At 37.5% G+C, this 17,011-nt stretch overlaps 2 protein-coding genes across 3 annotated transcripts in view; one reads left to right on the forward strand and one right to left on the reverse strand.

Moving 5' to 3' along the window:
- LOC308051459 (dymeclin-like) overlaps positions 1-3,118 on the forward strand; it is a 44,336-nt gene extending 41,218 nt beyond the window's left edge. Inside the window, exon 6 of one of the 2 annotated variants that reach the window (XM_080361897.1) lies at positions 3,005-3,118. In XM_080361897.1, coding sequence (XP_080218023.1) covers positions 3,005-3,017 — 13 coding nt within the window. In that variant the 3' untranslated portion in view covers positions 3,018-3,118. Of the gene's footprint in view, positions 1-357; positions 759-3,004 lie in introns of those variants that run through there. The other variant, XM_080361896.1, reaches the window with a different exon arrangement.
- Positions 3,119-14,777: 11,659 nt separating this feature from the next.
- Positions 14,778-17,011, reverse strand: part of LOC308051424 (dymeclin-like) — a 66,070-nt gene continuing 63,836 nt past the window's right edge. The window contains 1 exon segment of the mRNA XM_080361849.1: positions 14,778-15,274. Within this exon segment, the coding sequence (XP_080217975.1) occupies positions 15,094-15,274 (181 nt within the window). The 3' untranslated portion in view covers positions 14,778-15,093.

Consider the following 17,011-nt stretch of genomic DNA (forward strand, 5'->3'; position numbering starts at 1 on the left):
GCTCTCACCACCCACAGGGGCAACAATTTCTTCCTCGTGTCCAGCCTGAATCTCCCCTCCTTTAGTTTAAAACCATTGCCCTTTGTCCTATCGCAACAGGCCCCGCTCAAAAGTCTGTCCCCATCTTTCTTACAGGCCCCTTTTAAGTTCAGAAAGGCCGCACAAAGGTCCTCCTGGAGCTTCTCTAGGCTGAACACCTCAACTCTTTCAGCCTGTCTTCCCAGCAGAGCTGTTCCAGCCTTGGATCATTTCTGTGGCTCTTCAGGTCCATGTCTGTCCTGTGCTGAGGACCACAGAGCTGGGCTGGATGATTGTTTTGACCGTAGACCTTTTTTTTTTTTTTTTTTTTTTTTCCAGACATTTAGACCTTTCAAAATGCAGTATCAGCATGGTGGAATATTTGAAATAACTGTCTGTAAAAGGCACAGGTGCAATTTTGGTCGAGATCAAGCAGACAATACATGCAGCAAGATGGTTCAGTGTGGTTCTCCAGCCCCCAAACATCTGAAGGTTGATACATTTACAAGTCCGCCACCACAATTAATAACAAAAATAAACCAATAATAACATATGTTCTTGATGGAAGACCAGAAGATAATTGATATCCTTTCCAGTTTGTATCCTGGAAGAATTAGTTACTTAATTTCTTCTAAATCAGTACTTTTTTCAGGATAAATGCAGCACTGCTTTAAAACTGCGAAGAGGAGCCTGACATCTCTGCTATCTACCTGAAAAAAGGGATTGAGACAGAAAGTATAGCTGACTTATTACAATTTTTATCATTAGTTTTTAATGGGATTATTGCCTAAAGATTACTATAATCCAAATTGTACATGGCTTTTAAATTTAAAAGCATTCATTGGAATGATCTGGTATCATTGCTTTTGGAAGGAATCCCTTGACATCTCAACTATTTCTCATTGAAATGTAAATACTAAACAATGTATTAAATATATACACACATTTGTGTCATGCTGGCATCCAGGAATCTCACATTTTTGAGCTCAAGTCATCATTCTCTGAAGAATTAATAATTTAAGATAATCACAGGTACACACCATCTCTTTTGCTTTAGAGATTAAATGTGTATGTATAAGATTTTGTTGCCAAAAATCAGTTTTAACTTGGGTGTCACATGCAAGAACCTAGATCTGTTAAAGAAACAGGTGCTTGCTTTGTGTCCCTATATAAGAAATGTGATACCAAGGGGAACAACTTGTTGTAATAAGGAAATAACCCAAATGCAGGAAAGAAATTATTGCTGTGATTTCTACATTTCACACACACAAAAAAAAAAAAAAAAAAAAAACACCCCAGAAAAAATCTATTACCTGACATGGGAATATATCCTCCAGTGGGAAGGAGAGAGAGAAAAAGAGGAAAGAAAAAAAAAAAGTGAGAATAACTATTGAAATCTCCAAATGAGAAAATCTGGGGGAGGGGGGGAATATGTATATTAAAAGGCCTGTATATGGTTTGGTGCATTGCTCTTGAGACGTGAGCTTTATCTGAGTTCTATGGGTATTTTATTTTATAAGACACTTGGGAAGGAAAAAAAAAAATCCCACAAACTCAAAACATTGTGCAGTTTTCTGAAATAAATAGCAAAATAACTTTGACATGTAATTGATACATGAGTTCATTATTTCTAGTTTCCTCCTTATCTGCAAGCAACCAGTTTTCAGAGGAAGTTGGAGATCAGCATAAATTCCATGTCAAGTCATTTTATGTGACCGATAGCTTCAAATAAAAAAAAAAAAAAAAAAATATCTCAAATCTCCCTATTCTATAGTTGCTCAATATAAATAAACAATATTTTATTTGAAGTTAAATGAGGTTCCTGATGGTTCTTGTGACCCTTTAGAAATGTTGGAGTTTCAGAAAAAAGTACATTTGACCCACGGTGGAGGAAAAATAATTTTTCTCTGAAGCTTTATTCTTGTGCTGAGTGGTTGTGTTTGTGTCAGAGCAGATTTAATTTGAACAGGTTCTACAGGTTGAGGGAAATTTTTCTGCAGTTAAATGTGCCCCAACTGGGTTTTGAAGAGAAAGAAAATGAGAACAACTTGCTAACTGGAACTGCATGAATTTAGCTTTTTTTTTTTTTTTTTTCTTTCCGAGTTATATAAGGGTATTGAAAGCAGATTTTTCTTCCCCAAAAATTACTTAATACATTACAGCAACCTCTTTGTTTATTTCTTTATACTGAATCTTATTAAAAAATAGAAAATAATTTTGTAACATCTCGTGAATTCAGCCTTTTCATTTATCAACTCAGGCTTGGAGACATTATTCTTGGTAATTATAAGCTTCTGATTATTTTTTTTTCTGTAGCTAAAATGTATTTTTTCCAAGTGTTTACATTGTTTTTAAATATAAAAATATTGCTTTTTTTTCAGGCTAAAATGTTAATGTTCAGTATATCTAATTCTTCCCTGGATTTCTTGGGATGGATGTGGGTAGGGGATTGTGAAACGTCACAGTTTAGAGGGGGAGCTGTTCCTGGCTTAACTTTAGGTCTGGCTTAAATGAATTTGCAGTGGAACCAGATCCTGGTGTAACCTCTGGCCTGATGTAATTATCATTACATCATTATCTTGTCTTAGGGACCCATTTTTCCTGGCAGATGGAGCTGGACATTTCCCTGACTGAAAAATATATTTTTCTGACAATTTTATTTAACAGGACAAAGGGCACACTTTTGAGATATCTCTGTTATTTTTAGAATAAAGCATTGTCTGAAAATTGCACCTGGAATGTTCTGGGCAATACTTCAGTGTTTTTACATTGTCTTGTGTTTTGACACACACACACACACACACATATATATAAAAGCTTATGCTGAAGAAAAACAGCCCATTGTTGGTATAAAGTGATTCTGGGTTTCTTGAATATGTTGTTTGTATGTTCCCAGTTGAAACTCACTGTACAACCTCAGGTGAAGCTACCAAGTGTTCTTGGAAGTCTGTTTGTAAACAAACCCACTATTTTTTTTTTCCTGCAGAGATATTACATAACAGCATTTCCTTGAAAGCTGCGACAGTCTCATTGTCTTTCTCTCCTGCCAATTATTCCACAAAGAAATTCTCAGAGAGAGCATCATCCACAAATACCTGATGCACGGGTGATGGTAGGTCATGTTGCTTCTGATTGCTTGGATTGGAAAGCAGAAACAATGAAATACATTTTGATAGAAAACTTGTTCTGTCCAAGAGAAAACAGGATACAAAAGCAAACAGAATACAAAAGCAACCACATATAAGGACCGTTGGAAGGTTTCGGGTTTAATTCTCACAGCCCTGACTTCAGTAAAACTATTTTGGAAACTATTTTAATTTTTTGAGGGTAATTTCTTTTCAAGATTTTTTTGAATTCAGTTACGCGTCTTTTCCTGTAACGTTGCAGTCTACGGATCTTGCGTACCTCAGAAATGCTAGTGAGACTTCTTGCAATACAAATATTGGAATAAAATTTTAGAATAAATATTTTATAATAAATAGCTGCCCCTTGAAAGACTGCAAATCTGTGCTACACTGAGTTTTAAGCTGCAATAGTAGAAGTACTTAGCAGGTGATAAACTCAGTTGTGTAATATTAACACCACTTGTTCCTACGATTTGATTGTTTTGTTTAAATGCTTGGTTGCTTTTATACATTTTGCTCAGGTGACCATTCATCCCCTTTCAACTTGAAATTCTGGACTTTGGGGAAATGTTTCTTTTATTTAGTTTTCTGAAATTCCTACTAGGTGTAAAAGAGGAGTTGGGCCTGAAACTACAGCAGGGCGGAGGCTCAGGATGTGGGGTTTGGTGAGACTTAAACTTCTGAACCAAAGGAAATGAGGGTTTGGGGCAAAATGAGGAATATTTGGAAGAAGAGATAGTAGGTGTAGGTCTAAGTTGGGAGTAGCAGGTACCTGCCCTCTTTTATGTTCATTTATTGGATGTTTTATTGGTTTTTACAACCTGGTTCCAGCTGCACACACAGCCAAAAATATTGAGGGCAGGTGGAGAAATTCTGGTGTTACCTGTTCTATGTAACCAACGCATGGAGTGAAAACTAAACAAATATAATTTTCTTTCCCTTGCATACATATTTTTCCAGTTGTGTCTTGAGGCAAAAGAATACAATTCCATAAATGAAATGATTGATTTAAAAGTAGGATTGGAAAAAGAAAACAAAAATAGTTTCCCTGATCCTGCTGTTGAAGGGGCTTTTGCTGAATTCTTTGTGTGGGCAACACCTGGATGTTCTTTCCTTTTCCAGGCCTTGTCCAGTGGAAGAACGTGGAAGACTTGATGGTAGTTTTTTCTTAAGAAAAAGGTTTCTCTTGTTTATTATAATATACACCATGTTTCAGTTGATGGTTGCTCTGTTCCTCACACCAGATGGGTTTTATTGGTGTGTGTATTACATATAAAATTCCTTCTAAAGGTTTTTCTTTTCCATATAATAATAAAAAATAATATATTTTGCTAACAGAAAAGATATATTTTATTTTCTTTTTCCCTGATAAACTGGACAACACTTTGCAAATCATTTGTTCTCAATACTATTTATTTTGCTCTTTTGTGAAATCCATTCACAGTCAGCATCCCTGGGGGATATTAATGTTCAGGCCGCACGTGCTCTGCTGTCAAATATTTTACAGCCTGTGTCAGTTTGTGTGGGTCTCCTCACGGAGGCAGTAAAAGAACATTTCTCTGGAATTTGCAACGGAACCCAAAGACTACGCTGCTTCTGCCTAAGAGGAGGTTACACGCAGCTCTGGGTTAGACCTCTGCCATGACTGGGTTCTGCCGGTAATGTAAATGCATCAGAAAACCTTTGCTTGGGTTACAGTTGATTTAAACAGAGAATAAATTAATTAAACTGTTCCCTGCAACATTTTTGAGTCCCTCCAGGTACATTCTTTTCCTTTGCTAGAGAAAATTGCTCTTCAATGTTTTTCTGGAGTGTTTTTCAGTAAGTGATTTGTACTTTTGTTGCATATTTCAATAGCTCTACTTACCCGATGGTTATATTCTTCTTGGTTCGACTCTCTCTGGTCACTCACAGGCAATAATTTTTTTATTTTTTTTTCCTGGTTACTTGATGGATTTGTAAAGTCCACCCAAATTGCCACCGCTCCTGCCTTCCTTTGTACCTCCTCTGATCTCATATCCCCCCATGACTTTTTACTTCGTGTATATCAAGTTTTCTTAATGCAGACTCTGAAGATTTCACCCTCCGTCTGTTCTTGTCTCTTCCTCCATTGCCTGTAGCAACTCATTGTAATAAGAACCGCCTTCTCAGGGACAGGTTATGAATATGTATAGGTGTTCCTAAAACTTTCATGAATATGTAACACTTTACTGTATTTAACCAAATTCACAACTACTGTAAAAACACACACATTTTGGTTTTTTGGTGGTGTTTTTGTTTGTGTTTTTTTGTTTTTTGGTTTTTTTTTTGTTTTTTTTTGGAAAGATCTCTCTTCATTGCGGGAGCAGACATTTTGTGTCTGGCAACGACAGCGGATAAGGTATGTTGTAATAAAATTGCATTTAATTGCATTTAGCGGGGAGCCAGTAAGCCGTAGACGGACGCCCCACATGTGGCCAGAGTTTCCGCAGTGGTAAAAGGTACCTGGGAAGTAGGGGTTGCTGTCTGTGGGTCAGTCGCAGCCGCTAGCGATCTTGGGAATAGATTGAGCAACCCCAAGGTTTGTGTGTCTCGATTCTGAGAGCCAGGATGGACTTTTGCTAATGACTAATCTTAGCAAGAGTGAAGGGCAATGTAGAAATCTCTCTTTTTGCAGCTGCTGAAAAAGGTAATAATGAAAAAGGAATTGGTCTATAACTGTGTGTTATCTTTTGTAAGTACTCGGGCATTCCATGCATTCCATTCTAAATCGTAAAGTAACTCGTAAGTTGTAAAACCAACCAGCCGTGTCTCTGTGAGCTGTGTGTGTGCTAATGACAGTAATTACTGTTTATGGTGGTACGCTTTAGCATGTGATCTGTATAAAGCAGAAGATGAGCTTAAAACACTTTGATTTAAGTCACGTGACATATGAGTTAAAATTATAGTGCGTGCAGTGTAAGAAAGTATATGCAGATATGTTTTTCACCCTCCGAAATCAGGGACATAATAACAAGATGGGAATCGGTTCTGATAAAGGCCACATTTAAAGAACCTCTGATAAAGGGCCACATTTTATTTCAAAAACTGTACAGCAAATCAGTCAGCACTTGGGAATTGACTGACAGCTACATACCCCTTATCGTCCTCAATCCACTGGCCAGGTAGAAAAAAAAAATGAATCATCTAATTAAACAACAAATTGTAAAACTGGGGCAGGAGGCGAATTTGGCTTGGCCTCGATCTTTGCCTTTGGCCCTTCTGCATATGCGAACAAGGCCAAGGGCAAAGGAAGGGTTGAGTCCTTTTGAAATCCTGTATGGGAGACCCTATAGTTTACAGAAGGGGATATCTGCACAAGTAGGGGATGAAATTATGACTTCTTATATGGTAGCATTGGGTAAACAACAAAATTGGGAAACATGTTTGGGACTCGGAGTATGGATTTGGATGGGCCAGTACATAACATCCAGCTGGGAGATTTATGTGAAGTCTCTTGCAGAAAAGACTTTGGAACCACAATGAGAAGGTCCATTTTAAGTCCTCCTGACATCTTCACTGCTACCAATATTAAACAACAGAATGCCTGGATCCATCATTCTAGAGTGAAGAAAGCCTGGAAAACACCATGGAGGGTAACCCAGGTGCAGCCTGGAAAATTGTATTTTTTCACGATCATAGCTTTAGGACACGATTGGCATGCAAAAAATTGGGATGTAATGCTCACTCAAATGATTTCGAACAATTTAAACCTTTCAGACTTTTGGATATGCACGGTCCTTCCAAGAGGAATGGAATTTCCACTGTTGGGAGTACCCCATCCAGACTGGAGTAGAGAAGGGGGTGGAGGGGGAAAGTTGGATGCAAACCAGAAGCAAACCTGTCTTTATGGGCAGGACCTGAGTAAAACAATAGGAAGACATTTCAAATTGGTACCTTGGAATCAAACTGAAATTACAATTTATTCTAGATGTATGAACTCCATAGATAAAATCACCAGTTGGGAAAAGTTTCCAAATGGCAGTGAATGTAGTCAAAGGGTGTTGGAATCTTTAATATAACCAAGCTGAAAGAACTGGGGTTTAATTACAGCATACAAAATACTGAAAACTTTAACTTCCCTTCCAACATAGCAACAAATTGTAATCTACCTCCTGGGTGGTGGTGGCTTTGCGGAGATAGACGAGCCAGGAAAAGTCTACCTGGTAAGTGGCAAGGCTGTTGTACAGGCAGATACATAGTACCTTAAGAAAAGGTGTTTAACCATTCATACCCACCCCCAGGTATTGTCAGGACGTTATGGAGAAAAACGCGTTCAGTGCCGAGTAACCCTCTTGTAAAGAGACCCTCTGGATTTCCTAGTTTTGCCAGATAGTTTATTCTTCAGCTGGGAGTTAGTGAGCTAGAAAAAGCCATGGTAAATATATCAGCCACAATCGAGAAAATTGAAAATGCCACTATGGATGCTCTTCAGGGACACCAGGAAGAGATATCATCACTAAGCAAGATAGTCCTACAAAATCGCATGGTCCTAGACCCCCTGACTGCAAAAGAAGGAGGAGTGTATGTGGTGATAAACCAAAGTTGTTGCTTATATATTAATCAGGAGAAATGGGTAGAAACAGATATTCAAAAGATATGGGAACAATCTCAGATCCTCCATCAAGTTACTAGAGACAATACAACATGGGGATTCTCAAATTTATGGGAAGGCCTCACTTTCTGGCTTCCCAACTTAACCCGGTTACAATCCTTATTTGTAGCTTTAGTGGGAATATTAGCTTTAGGGATACTGGTCTGTATGATGATGTGTTTCTTGTGGTGTTGCCAGAGTACTGGGAATACTTATAGCAACTGGAAGAAATATCAACTCAGGCAGGAGCTAGAATCTAATAGGTATTTTGTAAAGACATTAGATAAAGAATTTACTAATCTCTTAGAAAAGAGGGGGTTGATACAGGGAATTAACAATTAATTAACTAATTAATTAATTAACACTTAAATAATTAACACTTAAAGAACTAACACTTAAAGACACTTAGAGAACTAACCCTTTAACCTACATCACTATTGCCTAGCCTTGCTTAGTTTTGTGTAACTTACTGTAGGAGAAACAGGAGTTTGCTGACACCTTGCAAAGATAGTAATCCGTGGGTGCATCCTTGGGTGAACTAGATAACAGAAACTTGGGCACAGGACAGGAGGTATGCCAGTTTTAACCAACTCAGCAGTCTTGGTCCTAACCAACTCATCACACTGGAGCAAAGGTGACCGTGTACAGAGGAGACCCGTGTTCACAATCACTGCGCAGCTGCAACCAGGAGGAGCCAGAGGTGGAAACTATGGAAATGGTCTTCTGGAACTCATTGTAATAAGAACCGCCTTCTCAGGGACAGGTTATGAATATGTATAGGTGTTCCTAGAACTTTCATGAATATGTAACACTTTACTGCATTTAACCAAGCTCACAACTGCTGTAAAAACACACACATCTTGGGTGGAGCTATCCCCTGTGTGTCCAGCGTTGTAAATACATACCTTCTTTACAATCTCAGAGGTTGTAAGGTCGTTTCCATGCCTCAAGAGCAGCTTCATTCTGCCCCAACTATCTTCTCTCCCACCATGAGGACCACATGAGCTGGTTTGAAATAATTCATCTGAAGGAGGGTATGACTAATATTTAGAAAATGTATTTATAGTTCTTTGGTTCAATGCTGGAGTGGATACAGACATAGCCAAGAATAACCTGATACTGAAAATGTTACTTGTTAATATTCTCATATTTTCTCTTGCTGTCATTCCAATTGCAAATCACAGATACCTGCAGCGGAAAAATCTAAATATTTCTGTTATACTGTATTTTTTAAATAACTATTTTTAATAACTATTATATTTTAATTACTATTTACTACCCCATACAAATGGATTGATTTTTTTTTTTTTTTTTTTTTTAAACAACTAAACCAAATCCCTGGTCAGTCCCCAAGTGTCTCTGTAAAACGTGAAAAAAGAAGTTCTCATGTTTCACCAATGTCTCGTATAGAAAAAGTAGCATGAAAAAAATCCCAATTCCATTGAAGTATTTAGTACCAAACAGCCTAAAAGGCTCTGACCAGACTTCCTTCTGCATCCATGTCCTTGACTGTATATGGCTGCATGTTGAGAAAAAAAAAAAAAAACAAACCAGAATTATATTTTTATAACATATGGTAACACACTTCTGGTTTTTAAGCACTACATTTTGCAATCAAAACCTTGCTTTAGGAACACTAAAAGTTTGGTTTACTACATTGTTGAAATACAGAGCAGTTCCAAAAATAAATCCTACTTTTTGGAGAGCTACTGGATGGGGATTTTTTTATTTGATTGTGGTGGTTTGACAAAGTCCAGCCATCCAGAGTAATCAGGAAAAGCATCTAAAAACCAAATCAACAAAGAAAGATGCTTCAGGATGTTCATTTTTTCATCCAAAATCTTTAAAAAAATTGAATTAATCCAAGTTGAGCAAATGTTGGCTTACAAGGCAGTAATAAAAAATTCAAAAAACTGTCATAATTTATACCCTTTACTGCAAAACAATGACAATATCCTAAACCTATATAACTACTAAAGGAGGAAAATAAGAAAAAAAAAATGATAATGTTTGGCTTTCTTCAAATGTGTGTAATAACCAAAATAATTGGCTTTTTCAAAGGCTTTACCAGGTGTTTGTATCACTAATGTCAGTTCTTCCCACTTCTTCCAATTTGTTCTCATGTCTCCTAAATCTGAAGAGCAAAAGATTTTCAGTCACATTCAGAAGATGCTGCTGCCACACTAAATATTCTTAAAAAAAAAAAAAAAATAGCAATTTTCACCCTTATTTTCCTAAATCTTGAGAATATTAAAGTGGAATAAGGCTTAATGCCATCTACATAACATGAATATCAGACACCAATGAGACTTTTGTGGAACTCCTGAATGATGAAAGGAAAACATCTTTTTGAAGAACTTCTTGATTTTCTTCAATATATTTGTCTAAAAATCCTTCAACCACAAGCATATGATTAAAATCACAATAATGCAAAAACCAACTGCAAATAACTATTAGTCCTTCATATTAATATATGGAAGTTTAAATAGATGGAACTTCACCAACACTTTCGTTACAGAATTTTAGGATTGTTTGCTCTTTCTGTTTAAGGATAATTTATACAGCATTTTTTTCAGGAAAGTGTCCATGTCAAAGAAATAACTGATTAATAATTCAGATAGAACTGCAGAATTTGGTGATCGCTCAATACAAAAGCTTTAGATTTGGGTTACGCTGGTTATTTCAGTCTATTCTGAAATTGCTATTTTTTGATGATATAAAAATAGGGGGATTAGGTAGGAGTAATATTCTTTAAAATATAATTCATCTGAAGGAGAGTCTGACTAATATTTAGAAAATGTATTTATAGTTCTTTGGTTCAATACTGGAGTGGATACAGACATAGCCAAGAATAACCTGATACTGAAAATGTTACTTGTGTTCATGAGCCATCAACTCGGAGTAATCAAAAAGAAGGTAATTTAGTGTAAACCAAGGCGATTCTCATATTAAATGAAATTTAAATCAATAAAATCCACATACTGTAGAAAACATTAAAATATGGTATTGGTTTACCATGTACTACCTTCAGTAAACATCCTAAAAATTTCGTGTATAATAATATTTTAAGGTTTTTTTACAGTAGAAAAAAGAGGATCTAAAAATTCACACAAAAATGAAGTTTTTTAGATTATTAACAATGTCTGCTTAATCCAATCAAAAAATCTTACTGACTTAGTGACATATAGAAATTGAATAAAATACAGGGAAAAATAGTACTGAAAAGACCTAAGCGGTGCTTTTGGTGAAAAGTAGGTGGTTTCTGAGTTTTCAAGAAATATTATGACAAAATATTATTTTGGGCTTCTTCCCTCCTCCCCACTATTCGACAAATCTGGTCAATATCTCGATCAGGAGTCTTGATTTAATTTGCTCAAAATTTCCCATTCTGCCACCAGTGTCTTCAATTCTCCAGCTTAACGAGTAATCCACATTTTGTATGTTCGCAGCAGTTACCGCTAAGTAGTATTTTTACAGACTCCCAGCTAAACGACGTTAATTGCATCACGCTAACGTAGTTATGGTTGACCGGTTTATTTGAAAGTGGGTTTAATTTCATTTCTACATCATTACTGGAGTCATCAGATGATTGCGGGGAAGATTTCCTATTTTTTGACAATCACACGCATCTATAGGAAAACATTTATGTCTGGTGGCGAGTTCTGCATTCAACGAGTTCTTTAGATAATTTCAAAAATTAGATAGAGCTGCAACATTATTATATTAAAAGACATCACAACCTTAATTTACAGTTCAAATACTGTTCACGTTGATAGTGCATGAAATGCTTGTCCGCTGCATGCTGGATAGGAGAAAAAAAAATTAACTTTTTTGCACACCATAGAATCTTTTCGGTTCAAAGAGATCCTCAAGATCATCAAGTCCAACAGTTAACCCAACCCTGGTACTAACCCATGTCTCTGAGAACCTCGTCTACTGCATCTGTTCAACCCCTCCAGGGATGGTGACTCCACCACTGCCCTGGGCAGACTGTTCCAATGCCCGACAGCCCTTTCTGGGAAGAAATTGTTCCCAAAATCCAACCTCAACCTCCCCCGGTGTTTGCTGTGCTAAGGATGCTGGTGACAGTGTGATATGGTGGCATTTTTAAAGATGTCCCCAAGGAAAGGTCTTTTTGAGTCTTAAAATAATAGCTTAAAGTTGTCCCGGTAGTGTAGTCATGATCTAGGAAGGGGCAATATTATTAATTATTGCAGTTGGAATAACACAGGGATGTGAGTGAAGCTTAATACCCAAACCGTCTTCAGCTGGCACAGTTTCTGAGGGTTTAACCTTAAGAGAGGGCTTAAAGATGTTGTCACCCAAAGGAAAATTTCTGTAACCATTTTACTAGAAATGGTATTGGGATCTGGAAATATAAATTCAATTACCAGCACAGTAGCTGGAATGCAGCTTTATTCATTTAACCTTTCATCGTATTGGAGTTTAATAAAACTAAGCATTATAAACTTATCACTGGAATGTAAGACAAGGACTAGATCGATGAGAAGCTGGAGAGGAAGGCACAGAAGCAAATAAAACCATTCCTGATGTGGATGTATAGACAAAGAAATTAAAGGTAAAGAAGTTTCCTTTGGGGTGCTTGTGCAAAATGAGAGCGTGTTGGTCTGACAAGCTTTTGCACGTTATTTTTATTTTGCATATTAATCAAATGCTTTCATGTTTGGCCTTTCTAGGTAGGTCCCTGGCTAATATTTGGTTTTTTTGTGTCAAGTGTTGCCCTCTTTCCCACTCATTTTAGAGCATTTTGGGAGGTTTGAAGTCGACTGTGATCGTGCAATTCGGTGGATGGATTTTCCTTGGCCAGGATGCAAATCTTGTCATCCTGTTGTGGATATTAATAATGACAGAGTTGAGACCTTGTCACTCGTCTGCTGAGTAGTGCAGGGAATAAATTTGGAAACAAGGTTTCATAAGAGAATTGCAGTCAGGAACAGGACAAGGTTTTCTGTCTAAATGAGAAATTTCAGAATGAGTCTAACCCGGGAATAATTTAATCTTTTACCAATTATTAGGAATTTCTTTGCATTCCTGTTAGCATTTTGGATTTTTGCTCACCATTATGAGAATCTGTAGCTGATAAATACACAGATCCATAGTCTCGGTCTGACTAAACTGAAAATTTTTACTTTCCCATTGGTCTTAGTTCACACCCTCACATTGAGATGATTTTATACTGCAGCTGATGTTCAGAAGGAGTTTAAGTCTGTTGATTTCTGCCATGTACATACATGGATTTTCTTCTGTATTAAACAGTTGCTGTAGGACTCGTTTAATGTGTGTCTAGGGTGATGTGCAAGTCTTGAGGGTGAAAAACTTATATGAGTTGGCTTTCTCCAGTCACCTTCAGCTGGCAATTTATTATTTCAATAAGGTATTTGAGGTTGGCTTCCTGGATTTATTTTGCACCTCACATCTTAGAATCATAGACTCATTTTGGTTGGAAAAGACCCTCAAGATCATTGAGTCCAACCATAACCCAACCCTGGCACTAACCCATGTCCCTGAGAACCTCATCTCCACATCTGTTCAACCCCTCTAGGGATGGTGACTCCGCCACTGCCCTGGGCAGCCTGTTCCAATGCCCGACAGCCCTTTCCGGGAAGAAATTGTTCCCAAGATCCAACCTCAACCTCCCCTGGCGCAACTTGAGGCCGTTTCTTTGTGTCCCTGTCTCCCCTCAGCCTCCTGTTCTCCAGGCTGAACCCCCCAGGTCCCTCAGCCACTCCCATCACACTTGTGCTCCAGCCCCTTCCCCAGCTCTGTTCCCTTCTCTGAACTTGCTCCAGCACCTCCAGGGCTTTCTTGGTGTAAGGGGCCCAAAACTGAACACACAGATTTGAGTTAAGCCCTGAAACTGTTATTTTAAACATCACTTTGAAATTAAGAATGTTCAGTTTGTTGTCAAAGTAATTGTTGACGACAATTTTTGCTGGGGCTAAATGTTCCACGCTAAAACGGGGAAATTAATGGAAATATCAAGCAACACAAACACCCAAGTAAATTTGGAGTCTGGACCCTGTTACATGACATTTGTGAGCAAACAGTGGATGGAATTCACTAATTATAAATTCCAAAATTGAAGTCGAATGAGAGGAGGTAGTTATACTATGATACGCTGTATTGCAGTCATAGAATCGTGGAATAGTTTGGGTTGAAAGGGACCTTTAAAGGTCATCTAGTCCATGTCCCTACTTGTTGAGAAGCCAACCCAGGAGAAAGAGTCACCAAATCCTCTCCAAGATGTTTGAAGTCTTGGGGGCTTTGAGTTGTTTGTGCCCATGCAGATAAAAGAGCTTTATCCAGCTTGTGCATCATCTTACCAGGCAAACAGAAGTGGGATCTCCTGTTCTTTAACCACAAACTAATCTGCTGAAATGTTTTGAGTTCCAAAAATTAAAGGTCAGATGGCAACTTCTGGGAGAGAAATCAAAAGCCTGAAACCCACACGTGTCGTAAGGAGCTTCACGTGAATTAGAACACGATACAAGGGCAGGAATACACAGGAAAAACCTGCAAGTGATTCATTTGCTCTGTAAACCCACCTCTCTCTAGTTTGTATGGCACATGTCAGCAATAATAACTAAAAGATGCAGGTGAAGAAATCTGGTTATTTAAATTAAAGTCATTAAACTATTGTATCAAATTATCCTTTTGGGTACTTTTACGCTTAATGATCGAGTAATATGATAGTAAAGCCTCAGACAGGCATGTCCTGGAACATGTATTAACGCTGAAAATAAAACACTTGTTCCATTTTCATGCTCAAAAATCCACAGCAACTGATAAATCAACATTTTCTTTACACAGTATTGCAGTGAGAGTTCGAATGAGTACAAACCAAAGATCCTTCAGCAGTACAAAGATATTATTCAAGTCCTTGGAAGACATTTCCTCCTTGTACCAAAACTAGAGATTTTCCAACAAGCCATGCAATTAAATTACAAAATTGTTGCCAATTTGTGGGTATTGGCTCATTAAAATGAAGAGGACACGATGGATCCACTGTTCAGAACATACCGATTTGCCGCATGACTGCAGAACTTCCCCAAAAGCTCCTTGGAAATTGTTTTCAATCCTTTTTAGGAAGCCATAGCCCCATTCTTAAAAAATAATGTTTTTAACTGTATGATGTAAATATCCCAAATTACAAGTGGCTTGAGAATTGCAACTTGACAGGGTACAGTGAGTCTTTTAGCCATGAATAATTGCAGTTTTGTTTTGCTATTTTTAAGTGGATTTTTTTTTTTTTAAAGACATTCTGGACATGACATCATTCCTACAGGTTCCTGTATTTTGGTGTTGGTGGTTCCTCAGCTAATGCACATTTGGATAAATCTTTGTAGATTTAGGGACATACCAGTTGTGTTTTGAAACATGAAGTTTGATACTCACATAATCAGGGAGCAGAGAATTGGTCGAACCAAGGGAACCTCTTAGGGATTGCGTGGCTTGCTCCAGCACTTTGTTGTGGTTTTTAGACAGCAAAGAAAATAAACTGGAGGGAGAAAAGAAGTGGAAAAAAAATATTAAAAATAAATTCACAATAGTGTCCTGAAATAGTTCAACTACCCAGTCAGAAGAGACGGTTTATTATATACACAAACTTGAATAAAGAGATTTTTAGAATGCAATGAACAATAGTTATACAATTTATTTATTTATTTAGCATCTGGGCTAAGCAACAGTAAAATTTGAATAGAAATATTCTATACAATAAATGATGTGAAGAACATCATTTGTTCATGGTTAAATTCTTAAAAAGTCAAGCTGTAACAGAAAGAATGGTATACATGGAATTTTAAATTCATAACCATTATGTGTTTGCTAAAATGCAATTTTTAAGTGCAGCACCTCATGCAATATAGTGCAACAGATCCTTAATCATCCTGTGTATTATTCATTTCAATAATTCAATTGTTTAGTACAGGAAGAACCCAAGTATTTTACAGAAGCTTTGCTCTTGGAGTTGATGACGCTTGGGACATGGAGCAGCTGCAGACATCTTGTTCGTCACATCATTTAGAAAATATTAAATCCAGTTTAGCAATTAAAAAAAAAAAAGTGGCAAAAATACTACCTCAAGTGTTATATTCTAGATAGTTTCTATTTCTCAGAATTAGAGAACAGCTTCAGTGCTCGGAAAGCTTTTCTGCCTCAAGAAATGACGCTCGGCATTTCAAGAAATCCTCTTAATTTTTTTTACTTAAAATATATCATTGATATTGTATCTGTCACAGATGGTAGGAGTAGATTTCTCAGAGTATCAGTGGTTTTCCCTTTCTTGCTAGTCAACAGCCTCAGGAAAAGGTTTTTCCAACACTTCTCATCACCACAATGAATTAGTTATGCTCCTCAAACCTAAATTCTATTTCTCAGGAGCCGACTCAATAAATTCCACCATTTCCCAACACCTCTTCCATCAGATATTTCTCAGAACAGATTAACAGTGTCCTTTTAAGGACAACCTTAATCACAATGAAGGCATCTAATTAACCCATGTGAGAGCCCTTGGGTAGGTTGGACCATCCTCAAGGTTGATCCAGAGTCTACGAACATGAGGAACGGGCTTGAGACAACATGGTTGACACCAAGGCTGGTATCACAGCTGGTCCCACCAGGATAATCCCAACCGGACCGATATGACAAGAAGGTCGGACCATATTGCAAGACCTCCGTGGTGGTTACAGGGGTTGAGAATATTTGGTGTTTTCAGGATAACACAATATTTTTGGCACCACGAAAACTGGAATCTTATTTTTTCCTTCGTGTTGTCCAATGGAGACTCGACGTGTCATTCCTGGGACCAAACGCCAACCTCTCACTAACTCACAGCTATTAGAACATCCCATGTTAAAAAGGGGAGCAGCAATACAGAAATAAGATATATTAATAGGCTTTCCACCTTTTCCCCTCCCTCTCATAATCTACTATTGTATTCACAGACTGAAATTTTTGTTCAAAATTTGGATTTGCAAACTGGCCCTTGGCCCAAACCAGCAGCGCTATTTTTCAAATTGCTGGGATTTTTGAAGCCTCGGATTTCAGAGATATTGTCATCAGCACCATCTAGTGCTGCAGAGACAGAATAATTGGTTAAAACCAACCTGGTGATGGTTGGGGGGGGGGGGAACAAGAACAGGTTAAACCTGGTGTGTGTGTCTGCTCCAGAAGATACAGAAAATTTCACAGAGAGGAAAAATTTGGAAAAAAGAGGATTTCCAACTAGTAGATT

Source organism: Nesoenas mayeri, assembly GCF_963082525.1.
Source record: "Nesoenas mayeri genome assembly, chromosome: W".
NCBI lineage: Eukaryota > Metazoa > Chordata > Aves > Columbiformes > Columbidae > Nesoenas > Nesoenas mayeri.